This window comes from Mirounga leonina, unplaced genomic scaffold (genome assembly GCF_011800145.1).
Source record: "Mirounga leonina isolate KUSES-001 unplaced genomic scaffold, KU_Mleo_1.0 Mir_173, whole genome shotgun sequence".
Classification (NCBI taxonomy): domain Eukaryota; kingdom Metazoa; phylum Chordata; class Mammalia; order Carnivora; family Phocidae; genus Mirounga; species Mirounga leonina.
In genome coordinates, this window is record NW_023270447.1 from 76,008,991 (window position 1) to 76,027,204 (window position 18,214).

The 18,214-nt window shown below is 42.0% G+C and overlaps 1 protein-coding gene across 15 annotated transcripts in view; it reads right to left on the bottom strand.

The window, feature by feature from the left end:
• The window catches only part of SRRM1 (serine and arginine repetitive matrix 1), a 32,207-nt gene extending 18,671 nt beyond the window's left edge, over nt 1-13,536 (bottom strand). For 5 of the 15 annotated variants that reach the window (XM_035019468.1, XM_035019462.1, XM_035019467.1 and 2 more), the window contains exons 1-9: nt 12,262-12,405; nt 9,513-9,602; nt 9,128-9,250; nt 6,822-6,992; nt 5,779-5,894; nt 4,282-4,485; nt 3,136-3,330; nt 2,729-2,848; nt 620-894 (exon numbers count right to left, since the gene is read on the bottom strand). In XM_035019468.1, the coding sequence (XP_034875359.1) occupies nt 620-894; nt 2,729-2,848; nt 3,136-3,330; nt 4,282-4,485; nt 5,779-5,894; nt 6,822-6,992; nt 9,128-9,250; nt 9,513-9,602; nt 12,262-12,282 (1,315 nt within the window). In that variant the 5' untranslated portion in view covers nt 12,283-12,405. The other 10 variants (XM_035019470.1, XM_035019465.1, XM_035019469.1 and 7 more) reach the window with 7 other exon arrangements.
• Nucleotides 13,537-18,214: the final 4,678 nt, after the last annotated feature.

Sequence of the window (18,214 nt, forward strand, 5' to 3'; positions counted from 1 at the left end):
ATACACCACAACCTTCACTCAGACTAACAGAGCATTCTCCTTGCCTGGCAGGATCACAGATCATAAATTCCTCAGAAATCAATCTGCAGAACAAACCAAGGACAACACTCAGAAGAACCCTGCCTAGAGCCTAAATTAATAAACAAATCAGCTTTTAAGAGGACACCATGTTCTTCCCTAAGGAGCACAATGTGGCCAAGAAAGAATTAAAACAATATGAAGTCCTCAAATAAGATATCAAACAAAAAAATCTTCAGGGAAAAAAAGTTAACCAGTCTTCATAGTAATAAAATGATCCCTTATCATGACAACACAAACTTTGGTAAGTTACCCCAACCCAGCCCATGGGCTGGTAATGTATTTCTCCACCTACTTGATGCCAGAGGGCAAATGCTAAAACCAAAACACATTTACATGCAAACTCTACTGCAACAAACCCTAAGAACTTAGAGCAGAAAAGAAAAGGTGATAAGCAAATTTACAAAGAATATCACATACAAAATTTTACCCAGCTACTTCACACCCTGAAGGGGGAGGGACAGCAGGGGCAGCAACAAATGACTGGGGACTTTGGAGTCAAATGAAGAACAAACATTATTTTTATGCGTCTGATTTTTACCTTTACCTGAAGTTCTCCCTGGAGAGACAGAAACACGACTTTTTCTCGTACGGTTTGACTGCTGGGGTGTTGGGGAATGACGAGTTTTTGGCGGTGGAGTTGCTGGAGGTGATGGCCTATGCCTTCGCCTGGGAGGACTTGCTGAAGGAGATAACCTACGAGTTTTTCGAGGGGGGCTGGATGTCCTCTTAGGAGGCTTCTTTGGCGGTGACCGGGAACGGGACGAAGAGGATGATGAGCTACTTCCAGACAAGGATGCTGATGAACGCCTTCTTCTGTGGAATAAAGTATTTGCATTCATTAACTGCGTATTTGTCAAGAGGGACCTTATAGGTATGTACAGTTTACAAAAAAATATAGCTATTTTTATCCAACTTTTGAGTTTATGTAGCTAAGCACATAGTAAGTTTAAAAAAAAAAAATGGGAAACAAAACCACAACCTAGGACAGGAAACAGCTAGTTCTGAGACTAAATATGAATAACTTATTCTGATAAGTGCTTCTGTTTGAGTTGTCTTTCCAGCTATAAAATATGTCACGTTGAGTGCTATAATATGGTAACTAACCAGTCTCTTTCTTCCTTAGGGAAATCATCACTGTTTGGAGTTTGCATACAAAATTTGGGTGGCAAAGTATTTTCTACTTGATAGCAAAATGTCCAACAACCTTTAGGTTGCAACTTTTTAAAAAAAGATGTGCAACTGGGTTTGGAATTCATTTAGCTACATAAACTTAGAAGCAGGGGCCTCTCGAATTCTGCGGCAAAATTTGTGGTAAGTTTTGTTGCAATTATGTGTACCTGCAGAATTCACCTTTGGCGGAAGAATTCCTGAGAACCTGAAAAAAAGAAACCCTACCTTAAGTGTGAGATAGAAACTGGCTGAAAGGGAATCTTACACAATCTGCAAAATATTTTGACTGCTAAATGGCTCAGTAAGCACAATCAAAACACAGTTTGCAAAACTCCAATATAAGAAATAGCTGTTTCCACTAATCTTGTACTAGAAAGCACCAGCATTACTTTTCTCCTAAAAAAGAATAACCAATTTTAGAAGTGTGATGCCTAAATCGACTGATCATTTATGCCATTAGTCTCATTTGTCAATTGTAACATCAAGTCTATCATTTTTAGCAGTAGTCATAAAAATGGTTCATTTTATCATAACCCCCTCCCCAAATATTTTCTTTTGAAAAAATACGGGACTTTGAAAACCCTGACTGCAGAAACAAAAAATCATGGAGTTTGGTATTTCCCCTATTTCCAAGTAGATTCATATCCCTGCAAAAATCTCAAAGACTCAAACACAAAAAATTCTGTGCTAGGTATAATCTGAAGCACAATAATCACAGCTCCTTCCCAGGAGGTAAAGAAGGCCCTAAACTCTGCTACCAGTGCACCAGGCCTCTACTTTGGGCAGATTTAGCACCAATCTTTTTGTTAAAATATTAGGTCCAAACATTTTAACCTCATGCCAATTTTAAAATGATTTTTAAGAAAAGAACATTGGTACTGACAGGGTTACTTTTATGCCTAATCTTTTCAAAAGTACCTAGACATCAAACTGCTAAAAATGGCTATATCCATGGAATGGGATTATGGGTAACTTTCCCTTTGTTATTTGTTTGAAATTTTATAAACATTCGTTTCTATAATGAGGAAAAAAACATTTAAAACAAAAATGTAACTGCAAATAGGTTATTTTAATATTGGTAAAAGTAGCTTACTGGCTCTGTGGTCATCTGCTTTTCAGAAGCCAGTGATAATGAAAAGCCAAAGGAAGAGGGAAGGTGGCAAATTCCCTTATCCCTAGGAGATCTTGGGATCTAAAAGGGTAAGCTAACACGAAGTATCAGTAAAATGGTCAATTTGTCTTCCCCCCAACACTGCACAAGCACTGCTTTCCATTGCAATTAAACCTCAAACAAGAGGCTCCTTAGAAGGCCATCACCTACTTAATCACTCAGAGGTCTTTATTCCAGGGGGACACTAATTCAAACATTAGCCTAAAGCAAATGTGGTGCACTTTCAAGTACTGACACTTCCAAATTAAAAAAGAAAAAAAAAAAAAAAGGAAAGGGAAAAAAAACAAGAAAAAAGAAAGCCCTCACCGTCTCACTGGAGATCTACTCCTTCTATGCCTGGGTGGAGGTGGCATTCGTCTTGGTGGGGTTCTTCTTCGAGGAGATGGCCGCCTTCTCGGACTTGGCCTCCTTCTAGGTGAGTATGATCTGCCATAACAAACAGAATTAGGGCCTGAATAAACAAGAGCAAGGAATGAATTCCTTGCCACAGTTTTCTCAACAGCTATATTTTAAAAATGGACTTCAAGGCATACGATTTTCCATTTATGTAGAGATTTTTATGGTGCACAGAAAGGGTCCAAAATTCTCTCTGCAAGTCCAAAGAGTAACATTTATACTAAATGCTCTCTACTGCCCTGAAATTACCTAATCCCACCCAGAGAGTAACAGGTAAAAAACTCAAGAACTACACGGATCTTGAAGCCACAGCTCACCTTGATCGGGATCTATGCCGCCGTCTAGGTCGAGTATGAGAAGGAGAGCGAGACCGTGTCCGGGACCTTGATTTGGAACGAGACCGTGATCTTGGTCGGGTCTTCTCCTTCTCCTTTTCTTTTTTGGAATTTTTCTCTGGAGAAGGTTCTTTAGGCTCTGGTACAGGTTCAGGTTTGGGAACCTTCAGGATGTCACTGTAGAAACAAACAGCTTATTTTTCCCTTCTGTAGCTCAGACTCCTAAGTCATAATACAATGATGTAATAAGGTTATTTTTCTCTAAAATGTTTTCAAAATCCATGAAGACTTCTTAGCTCCAAAAAGATACATACACATGAAAGTTAAAGAACAGTGAACTGCAAATAGGTTATTTTAATATTGGTAAAAGTCGCTCACTGGCTCTGTGGTCATCTGCTTTTTGGAAGCCAGTGATAATGAAAAACCAAAGGAAGAGGGAAGGTGGCAAATTCCCTTATTCCTAGGAGATCTTGGGATCTAAGATCAACTTAACTCAAACCCAACCAGTTTAGATGCAGACAGATCCCACCACAGAGTCTGTCAGGTAGTCTAGGTATTCCAGAAAAATGACTAGTGCAATTAAAGTGAAAGTTAAAGAGCAACTAACAATTCTAACCATATACATTTTTAAGAGTACAAAGTCATCCACAGTATTGGGAAAAAAGCAATTTACAATATATAAAATATCTGAAACAATACAACCAACCGATAGCAGTGGTCACCTTTAGGGTCTTTTACAACTCTCCTGTAGAACCGGAATCTTTTCAACAAGCTGATTTTATGATTTAAAAAATATAAAAAGGGAAATAAGTAATTTTATATTTGTAACTCAGTTATTCTTTTTTTTTTTTTTTAAAGATTTATTTATTTATTTGAGAGAGTGAGAATGAGAGAGAGAGAGAGAGTACACGAGAGGGGGGAGGGTGAGAGGGAAAAGCAGGCTCCTCGCCGAGCAGGGAGCCCGATACGGGACTCGATCCAGGGAGTCCAGGATCATGATCTGAGCCGAAGGCAGTCGCTTAACCTACTGAGCCACCCAGGCACCCCTGTAACTCAAGAGTTATTCTACTGGCAGTCAATAATAGCCTGAAACTGTGATTATGTATAAATGAATTTTTATATACTTGCCTAGTAGAAGTGGCCTCTTGTACTGAAGGTTCTTTTACTTTCACTGATGGTTCTGGGAGCTCTGGAGTTTTTTCCTTCTTTTCCGGAGCAGGGGAAGGACTCCGGCTCTTGGTTCTGTGACGGGGAGATCGAGAATGACTGCGCTTTCTCTCTCTCCTGACAGGGGAAGATCGTCTTCTAGGGGAAGGAGATCTGGATTTGCGTCTAGGATGAAAGTAATTTTTTTCAGGTTTTTGAATCATGTGGATTGGGAGAGAGAGTCAAAGGGCAAAGTGAGAATTAATCTTTTTAAATACCACTGCTCCTTATACCTGAGAAATTCCTTGTGAAAATAAAGTATCCTGTCGTATTTACTTAACGGGGGATGGGCCAAAAAACCCCCAGAAAGGCAAGCAAACAAAGGGTAACAACATTCTCAGATACACCAGTTTTAAGAGGAAAGCATTGACCTAAGACACTAGATTTAGAGTCTTAATCATTCCCAGAGATGAGGAGACCAAAGACCAACTTTTCAGAGGAAGAGGATGCTTGAAAGTAAAGAGAAATTCCATAATAACAACTCAAACCCAACCAGTTTAGATGCAGACAGATCCCACCACAGAGTTTGTCAGGTAGTCTAGGTATTCCAGAAAAAGGACTAGTGCAATTAAAGTAATATCCTCTTTGGAAGAGAAGAGAAATACGTCAAACCTACATAGCCTTTCTGAAAAGGAGAAGACCCCTTCCCTTTCCTTTACAATAATAGTTTCCCTAACTTGAAGTAAAACAGCAGGTCTGGTTCATCAATAGTGAAATAATTATCACAGTGATGTGCTTAACTCTAGAAATAGTACTGCTTCCCTGATAAGGAGGTTTTAATAGCAAATATACAAATTAAAATGAACAAAGAAATTTCCTCCTCCCTTTACTAATTCCAACAGATTTATGAAAAAATTAGAACTCTAAAAATGAAAGCCTAGTAGAATTCTCACCTTTCACCACAAATACAGTAGAAGCTGAGTCGTAGGTTTAAAAATGGGAACCTAACCATAGCCTCATTGGAAGGAAGAAGAAAACAAATAAATGATCTGTTTTTGGTACAATACAACCATCTAAGAAAAGCAGAACAGGGAATTAGATAAGTATAATACGAATGGCTAATGGGGCACAGATTTCTAATAAAAAGGAAAGAAAGGAGTTGGAGTAGATTAAAATAATTAAATGCCATATTTAAACAAATGCAATATGGAAGGCAAGTCTAGATTTTGATTTAAGAATTAAGAGTTGTATAATTCACCAAGATTTTAGGAGACAATTATTATAGTCAAATGATCTGTCTCAAACAAAACAAGTGTTTTAGGCCAGAGACAAACCTTAGTCCACCGTGAAAATTGTACAATGGAAGAAATTCTCTGAATAGTGCTGTTAGCTTCCTTTTTAACTATGCAACTTTCTACACACAGAATACTTTACTAACTAAAGTGCTTGCGAAACAGGTATGCATGTGTTGTATTATACCTTCTTGGGCTTCGAGACCTTTCCCTTTTTTCTCTGCTGCTTTCTTTTTCTTCCTTATCCCTCTTATCCTTGTCTTCATCTTGCTTTTTCATAGATGCCAACTTTTCTTGTTCAATCTGCAAAGATCAAGTTTTCAAAGTAAACACAGCTGAACACTTGAGATCAACAAACAAATTGAAGACTTTGCACCTCTGATAAATACCAATGCTATAAACCATTTCATTGGCTTCTGCTTTCCAGAAGACTATTCTCAAGTTTACTTAAAAAAAAAAATCACTTTCATTCATCTTATTCTTTTGTGATTTAACATACACTGCCGATGTGAAGAATCTGTGCTTACCTTTTACGTGGTTATTAAAGTTCAGATTTTCTTCTAAGTATGCACATATTAAAAAAAAAATTTATCGGGCGCCTAGGTGGCTCAGTTAAGTGTCTGCCTTCAGCTCACCATGATCAGCTCACATCAATTCTATCATCATGGGGGGTCATGATGTGGAGTCCCACATCAGGTTCCTTGCTCAGCCGGGAGCCTGCTTCTCCCTCCGCCTGCCGCTTCCCCTGCTTGCGCGCACTGACAAATAAATAAAATCTTAAAAAAAAATTTATCTACCAAATTACCGGACTCTGGAAAAATGACATTTTATTTATTTATTTTGGAGAGAGCATGCGCATGTGCACGAGCATGTGTGCACGGGGAGGGGAAAGGGCAGGGGGAGATGGTGAGGGAGAGAAGCAGACACCCTGCTGAACATGGAGCCCCTAGGGGCTGGATCCCACGACCCTGAGATCATGACCTGAGCCCGAAACCAAGAGTTGGGATGCTCAACCAACTGAGCCTCCCAGGTGCCCTGGAAAATGACATTTTAAACTCAATGTCGAGGTTGGGGGAAAGGAGTGGAGAATCAAAACTGAATGTTTGAATATATTACAGCAAAGCAAAACAACATGCTGATCCTAGCTCTAGGTCACGTAAAATTTAAAGTGTCTTAGCAGTCTGGATACTCTCTCAAATCAACATTACACAAAAGAGAAAAGGCTATTACTTGTCTCTGTTTTATTTCTTCTTTCTTCAGTTCTAGAAAAGCGGAAGGGATTCCAGCGATGTTTTCTTGTGCACTTAAGAGCAGGGGCCACAGTTCTCCCATAAATTCTCTAGCATTTTTTCCATTCAAAAACCCAGTCAGGTTGATTTGCATCATTTTGGAGTCTGGATTCTGCAAAAAGACATGACAGGAAGAGAAACAGGTTACTTCAAAACAAGCCAACCAAACCAACCTAAAACTCATTAAATTAGTATTTTTTAAGTCTACCATAGGGGCTTAAATACATATATATTCTTTACTACTTAAAAAATAGTTTTCCCTAATAGTTCCTCAGCAATATAATCTCTAGCACAGATTACCAAATTCTCTCTCACTCTACCAAAAGCATCAGAGCAGCCTGTTAATCCTTTGTGGATTTCGTAAGTATTTTTAGACTATGTGGCTGTTAGTGGGCCTTACTTACATTTATTAACTTTAAAAACCATCATGAACATCCACAAATTCCTGCATTTACTAATAAAGAAAATGTTTGCTTGCCTGGGAATTTTCCCCCAAAGAGAAACTGAAAAAGTACATAAACTGTTCACTTCTCTAACACTGTAAGATAGCTTTCTATGAAATATCTACCGTCCAGTTATGAAAACTAACAAGTTATGCATGCACTCTGTAACTTTTGAAGACTAAGCTGAAAGGCTGAATTCTATATAAGGAAAATCTATTATAACAATGCCTCAAATTCTCAACTGTCCACAAAGGGCTAAGAGGTCAAGTTTTCTCAAAAGTAACTGGGTTTTTAAATGCTAAATCTGTTGGTCAAGCAACAAGGTCCATATAACAAGCACAGCTCAATAGCACAAAGCAAGTACAGATTCCAGGTGTCTTCAGTTTCTTCTTGGAACCTTGGGGGTTTGGAATCGCCAAGTCCCCTGTAGAGAAAGATGTTCCCTTGGCTTGCTTCCGACTCCCTACTGCAACTCAACCACCTTGAGTTTAATGTTATATCATTTATCTAAATTGCAAAAGACGAACAAGCAATAATGAGTACACAACCACAAAAAAAGAGAAGATTGTTTAAAAAAGTTCTAAACTTTAATCTCATGCTCACTACAAGGGGAATACTACCAGATACTTAGGTTTTAAAAAAGCACTAAAATACAAATCAGTAAAGCATTTCTCCAATAAAATCTATCTTTAATCATCATTTTAAAAACGGTTTCCCATGTTCCTGTTTTCTAAGTAAAATGTATACATTTCAAAGGAAGTGCTTTCTTAAAATTAATCTTTAAAAATATTCAGAACAAAATGTAATTACCAAATTATTTTAAAAATAGAAATACCTTATCAGTTGAAATGCCAACTGTTCTGTCAAAACACAAGGGCGAACTCTTTGGGAAAAGGATTAACGTAAAGGTAAATTCACATTGGTATATTTGCCAAAAGGTCATATGGTACATCTTACTATCCCTTGGGTTGTTGTGGCAAAATAACAAACTATCTTATAATAAAACGGTTTCAAAACATCAATTCTATCATCATCTCATATTATCTCACGAATGAAAAAAAGAAATAACTATATTAACTGGTTCTAATAATGCTGCCAATTTATTTCAGTCTGAAGTTTAAGCATAATGTAAACAAAAGTCTGTGCCTAAAATGTTAATTGATGACTAGCTGACATGCAGCTACAACTAAAGACTTCAGTTACTTGATTATTTTAAAAACAATATCCAATCAAATCAGAATTGCCCCTCATGCTTCACATAAACGTCCATCTCATAATAGTATTTTTTAAAGAGCAGTGTATAGATTTACCCAATTGCTCTTTCCTGTTTGTGTTTTTTTGTTGTTGTTGTTGTTGTTGATGTTCGGCCACTTTACACAACTCACCTCCAAACACACACTGCATCATCAAGGGAGTTGGGTCAGAGCGACATTGGGACACTCACTCTGCTGTGACCTAATAAGGTGATGGTGCTATACTTCAGACGCAAGGAATAACTTCCATTTTGGTTCAGGCCTTTTAAATCATAAATCACATTATCATTAGAAAATTGCTGTCAAAGTAACTTAACATGTAACAGCAAAATTACAAACAATAAGTTTGATTTTTCACCTGTGTAGCTTTCAAAACTATGTACCTTCACTAAACTTCCAGGCTTAATAGTTGTTTACAAAGTGAATTCTTTTCACAACAAACATTGTAAAATAACCCTCCTATATTTGTACTCCATAGAAAAATTCAGTTTCCATAGATTCACAAAATTATGTCACATATTCAGAAATAAGAGCCATTTGTGTATTATTACCTTCACTTCCAGCTGGTTGAATATAAACTCAATCACAACATCATCTTCAAACCCAAGGATTTCCGTTACTCGTTTTGTTATCCAAGGCTTTATAACCTCCAAATTTACTTTGCTCATGTCCACCTGATAAAACATGCAAGAAATTCTTGAGTACAAGGTTCATAATCCTAAAAGAAAGCTCACTTCAGAGTTTTGTCCAACCAAGTTCCTTTTTAGCTTATGAAATTTTTTGGTGTAGCATGGTACAATCTGACTCATTCTTGTGTGGTTGTGCTATTCTGTGTGCGGTGTTGCTAAAAGGTGGAAAATGTTTAATTAAAACAGTCCCAAAATGTTTGAGTCAACTGTGCTATAAAAGGTGCAAAAACAGTTTTGGGAAGAATACCTTTTTTTCTAGGCATTCTGCAAATTTCAGCTGCTTCAGTAGCTTCTTCTGTTTGTTGCTGAACCGATTATCCTGTTCTGCACTTGTTCCCTGCAGGAAAAGAAACACATTTTAATTAAGAGTTCAAAGTTAAATGCCTACTTTTTATCAGCTAATGATGGCTATGACTTTTACAGCAGAAAACAGGGTGATCAAATAAATAGAAAACACCACAGCTAACATTCATAGGTGTAGAATGTATACTTTTTTCCCAATGAAGCTGACATTGAAAAAACTTGACTGTATTTAAAAATTACAAACAAAATATAAGCTCATTGTAACAAATCAAACAGTATAGCAGTATACAACACAAAGCTAGCACCTCCCCCACAACCAAGTTTGATGTGTATCTTTTTACACCTTTTTCTATGTTAAAAGACTTTTAAGGTTTTGTATAAATGCGAACAAATTGAAATATTTACTATACTTAACATATACATCCAAACAAGACCATTAAATTTCATCCTCTTGTGACAACCAGTAGCATGCTTACGAAATTATTGTGGCAATGCATATAAACAGGGCGAAAAGGAAAAAGAAAACACCCTAGGACTCAGTCAGTTTTCACAACTTTAAGAACTTGGAATGCATGAAAAATACAAGTTTATCTTAACTCACTTAATTGCAGCAATGATTTTGGAAAAATGAGAGCTTACAAATACTAATTGAGACCATTAAGTGATCACTAATTAGTCTGCATTTTGTCATTCCAACTGGACCAAATAACCAAAATAACTGGCTATGTGATGTGAAATCTACTGATTACACTAAGTTGGCCACTGTCCCTTAGAAAGTGATCAAGAAAAAATTCTGTTTAGGAAGGTAAAGAACCTGGATTAGAACCCCAATTCTGCCAAGATCTTCAGCCATATGACTCAAAGTTCCTTAACCTCTGAGAATGTTTCCTTACTTGCTAAAATCTACTTTGCAAGGGCTGTGTATCTCAAAAATAATGTATGTAAAGTAACTGGCATGTGGCAGAAATTCAGCAAATGAAAGCTATCATTACTATCTGAACTGAAAAATTCAGTTTACTATCTGGTTGCCTGTACTAACAAGGTAACTCCCTAAATTCTTTTAACTGGAGTTTAAATCCAGTCAACTCCTCTAAGGAATAATAGGTAGTATATAAAAACCCACACCTTCTTCTTCCAGATTTTTACTAACACCAAAAGCAAACGTTGTTTTAAAATTTATCAACTGCCTTGTTCTTTTTCTATTGGAACTCCCTTCCATTGGAAATAACAGCCAACAAAAATCCCAAGAATAGGCTTTTGTGTCAAAATATTACACTTGGATCATGGGAATATTGAGTACTTACTACAAAATACTTTGATGGAAATTAGAAAACGAGTTCATCAACAGAATGGAAATTTGATAAGCTCTCTCAATTGAGATTATCATTACAGAAATAACTACAGTATCGCTTGCACAGCCTACGAACAAACAACTGCCTATTTTAAGTAGGTGCTTGGAATAATCCTGGGATTTTTGATGAAAAACTAGTTGGCACAATTAAAGCCAATTAAGGAATTTCAATGTCGACTTCAGAATGTCAAGAGTTACGTTCTTTAAAGTCTTGGTCTTCCCCCTCTTCCAACTTTCCCTTTAAAAACACGCAAACTGCGAATTATACGCTCCAGGGAGTGGAAAGAGCCAACCTACGTCACATAAAGTATAGATTTTGACCAAAACCACTGGTCTCCATATGGTCCGTTCTGCATCAAAAGCATTCGCAAACTTTAGTCCTGTTAGTGTCACTTCCCACCCATCTAGGTATCTACTCGGTAATCATTTCCTACAGCAGTGGAATATGGGACAAACAGGTTCCAGCAGTACCAGCCTGGTAAAGTCTGGGCCCTGAGCACCAACTTCGACGAGATAGCTTCCCCGCCTGCAGGTGTTGGACGCGCGGCCCCGGGAGAACCTAGGTAAGAGGCCCCTTTTCTCCAGCGGACTTCAAAACAGTAGAACAAACGCGGGTGGGGGGCGGTGTGCGGGAAGGAGAGTTGATCCACCCCCGGCCCCTGCCTCCATACACGTGCACGCTTTTTGTTGCACCGGTTGCCCTTAGTCTCAGATTCAAACGTTCCAACTACCTATTATCGGAGTTCCCCTCCCTAAAGGAATATCAAATTGGGCGGGAGTTCCCGCGAACTCTGACCCCGCGCCTCCGCGAAGACTTAGGACGGGGTGGGGGGGGTGGATTCGGCGCTGTTCTCTCAAGAAAAGCCGCTGAACGCCGTTTCCTGTCCTCCCTAACACGCTCTCCTGGGGCGGTACCCCCCAAACCGTACTCTCCAGAATCCTTCCTCCGCCAGTCACCTCAGGGCTTCCCTCCGGCCTCCCCACAGGGACTTCCTCCTCGCGGCCCAACTAGGCCCCAGGACGGGGCGGCGCGCGCGGCTCGGCCTGCAGGCCCCACCAGGCAGGCGGGCGGCGGGGTACCACTCCGGCCCATTCCCGCCGCCATTTTCCGGCGACCGTCGCTGCCGCGTAGGGGGGACGATCCCGGAGGAGGAGACTGCGCAGGGGCGCACCGGTCTCCGCCGCAGGGCAGGGGGGGGGAGCGTCCGCTGGCACGGAAGATCATCAGGATCTTCGAAGCCTCCCCTCGCTGGCCACAACCGTCCCGAGTTTAGGGGGCCCCCCCCCCGGGCCTTACTGATAAGCCCCTCACCTCACCCCAGATCCCCGCGCTTCTACTTACGCGGAAGAATCCCGCGTCCATCTTGCTGCCTCGCTCGGAGATCGCTCCCTATCCCAAAATACACCGCGCCGCCGCGACGGAGGGCGGGACCGGCAGGGAAAGCAGAGCGCCGGGACGCAGCGCGCGCCGCTCCACCCGCCCCTTCAGCCGACACGAGGCCGCGCCTGCTCAGTGCAGTGAGCACCCGCCACGCGTGCGCACGCGCGCCCAAGGGGCGGGCTGCTGCCGTCTCCGAGGCTCCCAAGTAGCCAGTCCGGGAGGAGCGTCTCGCGATCGCAGCCAATGAAAACAAGAGAGAGAGTCGTCGGGTCGCCCCGCCCTGCGAATCCTTTTGTGGCGCTCGATCAGCCTTGTTCGCGCAGCGTGACTTGACCCATCCTTCGACCCGTAGCGGAGGAGGCCTCCCGCCCTGGGGGTTCCATGGAGCGATTGAAGAAAAAGGCTGTTACCTCAGAATGACGCCGGCGAGGCGGCTCGCGCGCGGAAGGGAGGCCTCCCGGGCTTTCGTGTCATCGTAAAAGTTGTGATTGTGTTGCTTTTACGAGTTTGCCAGTTATTAAGATGACTCTAAAGCAGTCGAGCTGTATAGTATGAATGAAGTCTGCGCTGTGGCCGTTTCCTCGGGTTGCCCCCCCATCTTCACAGCTCACTCGTTTGGGGAGGAAGCTGAAAATACCCGGCAGAGGAGTTTCGGCTTCAGCCGACCGGCAGGAAGCGGGCGAGAGAACCGTGGCCCTGAGCCTGGGCGTGGGCCTGGTGGGCCGCCCTGCCGCCTCGGCGCCCTGCCCTGGCCCGGGGGGCCTCCTGCATCGCGTGCAGGGCGCCCCATTGCCGCCCAGCGCCGGAAGGCGGGTGTCCCTCTGGCCATATTTCATAAAGTTACCCCCCACAAACGCGCGCGCGCGCAGGCTCTCCCACTGCCTCCTCCCTTTCCTGCCTTGGCAGCACGCATCCCACTCCATACTGTGTATTTGTTCATCCCTGCGGCTTTAAATACCAGTTATATGCTGGCAACTTCGTGGACCTGTAGCTCAGACTTCTCTCCCGATCTTTAAACTCGTACAGGCAGCTTCCTGCTGGAATTTCCACTTGGATTGACATCAGAAATTTAACCAGTCCAGACCTTGAACTGATCCCTACTCTTCTCTCCTTCACTCCCCACACACCCCAGAAAACCCACCTGCTCCTCCCAGAGTCTTGGGTCTCAGTTGATGGCTACATCTTTTCCTTTGTTTAGGACACAAGCCTTGGTATTACTCTCGTCTTTTCTTTCCCTTTCATCCCACTTCCAGACTATCCGGAAACCCACACGGCTGTAATCCTGGCTCAAGGCGCCGTCAACTTTTGCCTCAATTTCTGCACTGGCTTCCTAACAGGCCTCCCTGCTTCTGCCCTTGCCACTCAGTATCTATAAATGCAGCGGACTGACCCTATTAGAAAACCTTAGACATGTCACTCTTAAGCTCGAAACCTTCTCCAGAGTCCCTCATTTTTCTCAGAACAAAGGCTAAAATCCTGCCTGATGCTCCCCTATTTCTTCTTTGATCTCCTCCCTAGCACCCTAACACTCCTCACTGCCTGGGGACTTCCTAAGCTTGCTCTTGCCTCAAGACCTTTGCACTGGTTGTAACTTCTGCTTGGAATGCTCTACCCCCAGATACCTACTTGGCAAATTTCAAGGTTTTGCTTAAGTATCACCGAGTCAATGAGGTCTACTCTGTCCCACTGGAAATTGCTTACAAACTCTCTCTATACTCCTGATGCCCCTTAATCTACTGTTGTTGTTGTTTTTTCTCCTTGGCATTTACCACCCTGTAATATTTACCTATTTTTAATGTTTGTTTCTTATATGTTCCCCACACTAGAATGTAAACTCCTTAAAGTCAGGGCATTTTCTTTTTTGCTCACAGATGTGTCCCTAGCACCAAGAACAGTGTCTGGCACATAGTAGAGGCTCAATAAAATTTGCTAAATGAACAACAGCTTTGTCAGGGGGTCAAAGATGGGGAAGTGACTGGCTTCCACAGAACAAGCCAGTTGACCAGATGGAACCGTGAAATCACAATGCCCCACATCTCACTGATGATTCTCACTGGTTCTGATCAGTCTTTGTGTTTTGTGTCTTTTCTTTACTGTCTCTGCCCTTTTGCTGCCAATCCCATAAATTTTGGCTTTCCTTGCAGTTCTGCCATTGACCCTTTTTACTTTTCACTCAATAAAGATGACCTATCTGTCCTCTCCTGGTTTCAATGACCACTTCATCTCCCAAACCTATTTATCTCAGACACAGTTCTGCCCCAGACCTTTATGTGCAACTTATTACAGTCACTTGGGATGTCCTGTAGATACCTCACACTCAACACGTCCCAAACTGAATTCATCTTCTTTCACTTGCCTCAACCCTCTGCTTTCCCATTCTCAATAAATGAGCCTACCTTTCTCCCTGTTATCATTCTTCTGTCTTCTTCGTATTCTACAACCACCAGATCTTGCCTTTCATTTCTGTTGCCTTCCTTCTAGCCCCATTGCCTCTTTAATTTAATTTGGATTACTGTCTGGGTCATTGCAGAAACAACCTATTAACCATTTCCCCTCCCTTCAAGGTTGATGTCTCTACCCTATATCGAGAGTAATTTTCTTTTTTAAAAAAAGGTTTTATTTATTTGAGAGAGTGTGCGCGAGCATGAGCGGGGGGGGAGGGGCAGAGGGAGAGAGACAGCAGACTCCATGCTGAGAGTGGAGCTTGACTCAGACTCGAGCTGCATTCCAGGACCCCGAGATCATGACCTGAACCAAAGTCAGATGCTTAACTGACTGAGCCACCCAGGCAGCCCTCAAGAGTGATTATCTAAGATAATAATCTTGATCCTTTCACTCCCCAACTTAAAACCTTTCTGTGGCTCCCCATTGTCCTCTAGATAAAGCCTAAGCTAGTTACTGTGGCTTATAAAACCCCTTATGATTTGTTTACTGCTCCCTTCTTCAGACTCATCTCATGGACGAAGCCTCTCCCTGCACACATCCTTCACTTCTAAGCTGCAGCCACATTAAACTACAGATGTGGTCTTGTTATGAACAGGTTAGGTTTCAAAGTCAGTTTCTTGCCTACACATTGGTAAACCTACAGTTACTAAGAGGTGACTCAAATAACACTTCCCCTAACGAGCCTTTCCCAACCAGTCTTCTGAAAATAGCAGAAGACTCTCCCCACTCATTCTATCATACCTTGCTTTATTTTTTCTTCATAGCACTTAATAGCAGTTGACATTGTTACCTATTTTGTTTACGTGCTTATTGTTTTTGCCCCCATTAAAAACAAAAATGAAACTTTATGAATTTCCTGTTCACCATCAAAGCCTTAGTGTCTAGAATAGTATCTAGCACATTCTTGGAGCTCAATAAATATTTGTTGGATGAATGTATGAGTAAGAGTCAGGATCAGTCGGGGTGCCTGGGTGGCTCAGATGGTTAAGCGTCTGCCTTCGGCTCAGGTCATGATCCCGGGGTCCTGGGATTGAGCCCCTCATCAGGCTCCCTGCTTGGCAGGGAGCCTGCTTCTCCCTCTCCCTCTACTGTTCCCCTTGCTTGTGCTCTCTCACTCTCTGTGTCAAATACATAAACAAAATCTTAAAAAAAAAAAAAGTCAGGATCAGTCACCAAAGGCATTTCTACTAATGAGTGAGTCTGTTCTTTGAAATAGTATAACTATTTATTCTATCAGGAAGTGTCCACATTGAAAAATCTGCTGAGGCAGATAAGCCTTCTCCCTACAGGTGCAGTGGAGAATCCTTGGCAGTGAAGATATTTGCATCTCCTGCTCATTTTGACACTGTGCAGATCAGTACGGGTCTTCAAGCCAAGGAGCCATCCCCAGTGAGCCTCTGGTGGGTGTTTGCTAGGTCTCGTCTTTAAGTCCTCAAATAAGCCCTGAGTCTCAAAAAGCTAACGGGCAGCCAATCTTTGGTTGGTGCTGATCCTTTAGGCACCAGATTCTAAGATTTCTCCATGTCATCAACTGCTTTTCCTCATTGCTTGTTGATTGCTGTTGATGGTGGACGTGTTCCACCTGTTGCCCCTGCCCTCTGTCCTTTAGAGTCACGGTGACTGAACCTAACCATCCCTTAGGCACGTGCACTTTTTGTAATTCTCTCATCACTTTCAGCTTTTGTTCTGATCCCCACTTCTGTCTGTCTTTTGCTTCTTCCTTTCAGCTCTGCTTTTGTGTTTCCTAGATAAAATGGAATGACAACCTTCATAAAATATCTCAAAAACCCAACACAAATTTACCAAGCAAGATATGGACTATAATAATCCCATAACTGAAATGAAAATGCCTGATGGATAAAAGCTGATGCATTTTGCTCTGGAAGGTGTCTTTGAGCACATCAGTTAGCGTACTCTTTATCTATTGCCAAATAACCCCCCAAATTGAGCAACTTGAAACAATAAACTTTAGTTATCTATCGCCCACTGTTTCTGTGCATCAGCAGTCTGGAATGGCTTCTTCGGATGGTTCTGACTCAAGGTCTTTCAAGAGAATGTAGTCAAGATATTGGCCTAGATTACAGTCCACTAGGCCTGGAAGATGTGTTTCCAAGAAGGTCCCCTCGCATGGCTGTTGGCATGAGGCCTCAGATCCTTGCCACATTGACCCCTCCATAGGCTGCTTGGGTGTCTTCATGGCATGACAGCTGGCTTCCCGCAGAGCAAATGATCCAAAAGAGGGCAAGACAGAAGTCATGGTGTCTTTTAGGACCTAACTTCAGAAGTCATACACCCATAGTCTCCACACTATCCTATTGGTTACACAGGTTACCCGTATTCAGTGTTGGAGGGGACTGCACAAGGGTGTGCATACTAGCAGTTGAGGACCATTGGGGCCATCTTGGAGGCTGGCTACCAGCGTTAAGTATTTGTAAGTTGAAAAATTTAAGGATGTCTGGCTGGCTCAGTCAGAAGAACATGTGACTCTTGATCTTGGGGGTTGTGAGTTCGAGCCCCATATTGGGTATAGAGAGTACTTAAAATAAATACATAAAATTAAAAAGAAAAGAAAAGATGTAAGTACAAGAGTTTGTATACTTCCTGATTTAGAAGGGACTGTATTCTTTCTCTCCCCTCAGAACCTCTGCACATATTCTGTCCGCTTATCTAGAACCTCTGTTCCCTCCCTTCCAACCTTTGCTTTGCCCTCCCCACCTTGTCTCTCTACCTTTTAACTGGCCAGCTCTGATTTTTCCTCAAGGGTTCAGTTTAGTTGCCTCTTCCAGGAAGTATTTCTGGTTAGTGGGACTTAGTACTTACCATCTGAGTATCTCAGGGGACTGCAGAGCCCCCCAAACCCCTAGGCCCAGATCTTTGCAAACAGGTTCCTCATATTCTACTTATTAGCATATTTTCCACTATATTCTAATCATGTACATGCTCATCTCCACTCCTGTGCCCCTCCACCCACCCCAACACACACAAAACTCTTTCAAGGCAGGAACTAAGTCTCTTCTCTTTATCATCAGCACCCAAACCAGAGTTTGGCAAATAATAAGTTCCAAGTATCTGTGCAACAAACACACACTTTGGCCAAGTGCACGATAGTTGAGTGTTAAAAACAATATTCTGGGTGCCTGGGTGGCTCAGTCGTTAAGCGTCTGCCTTCGGCTCAGGTCATGATCCCAGGGTCCTGGGATCGAGCCCCACAGCAGGCTCCCTGCCCGGCAGGAAGCCTGTTTCTCCCTCTCGCACTCCCCCTGCTTGTGTTCCTGCTCTCGCTATCTCTGTCTCTGTCAAATAAATAAATCTTTAAAAAAAAAACCAATATTCTGCCAAAGCTGATGATTTCCATCAGAGAATAAACTTTTGGATACAAGAATAAACTTTTATCAAGAAAGTATGAAATTTGGGGACACCTGGGTGGCTCAGTCGGTTGAGCATCTGCCTTCCACTCAGGTCATGATCT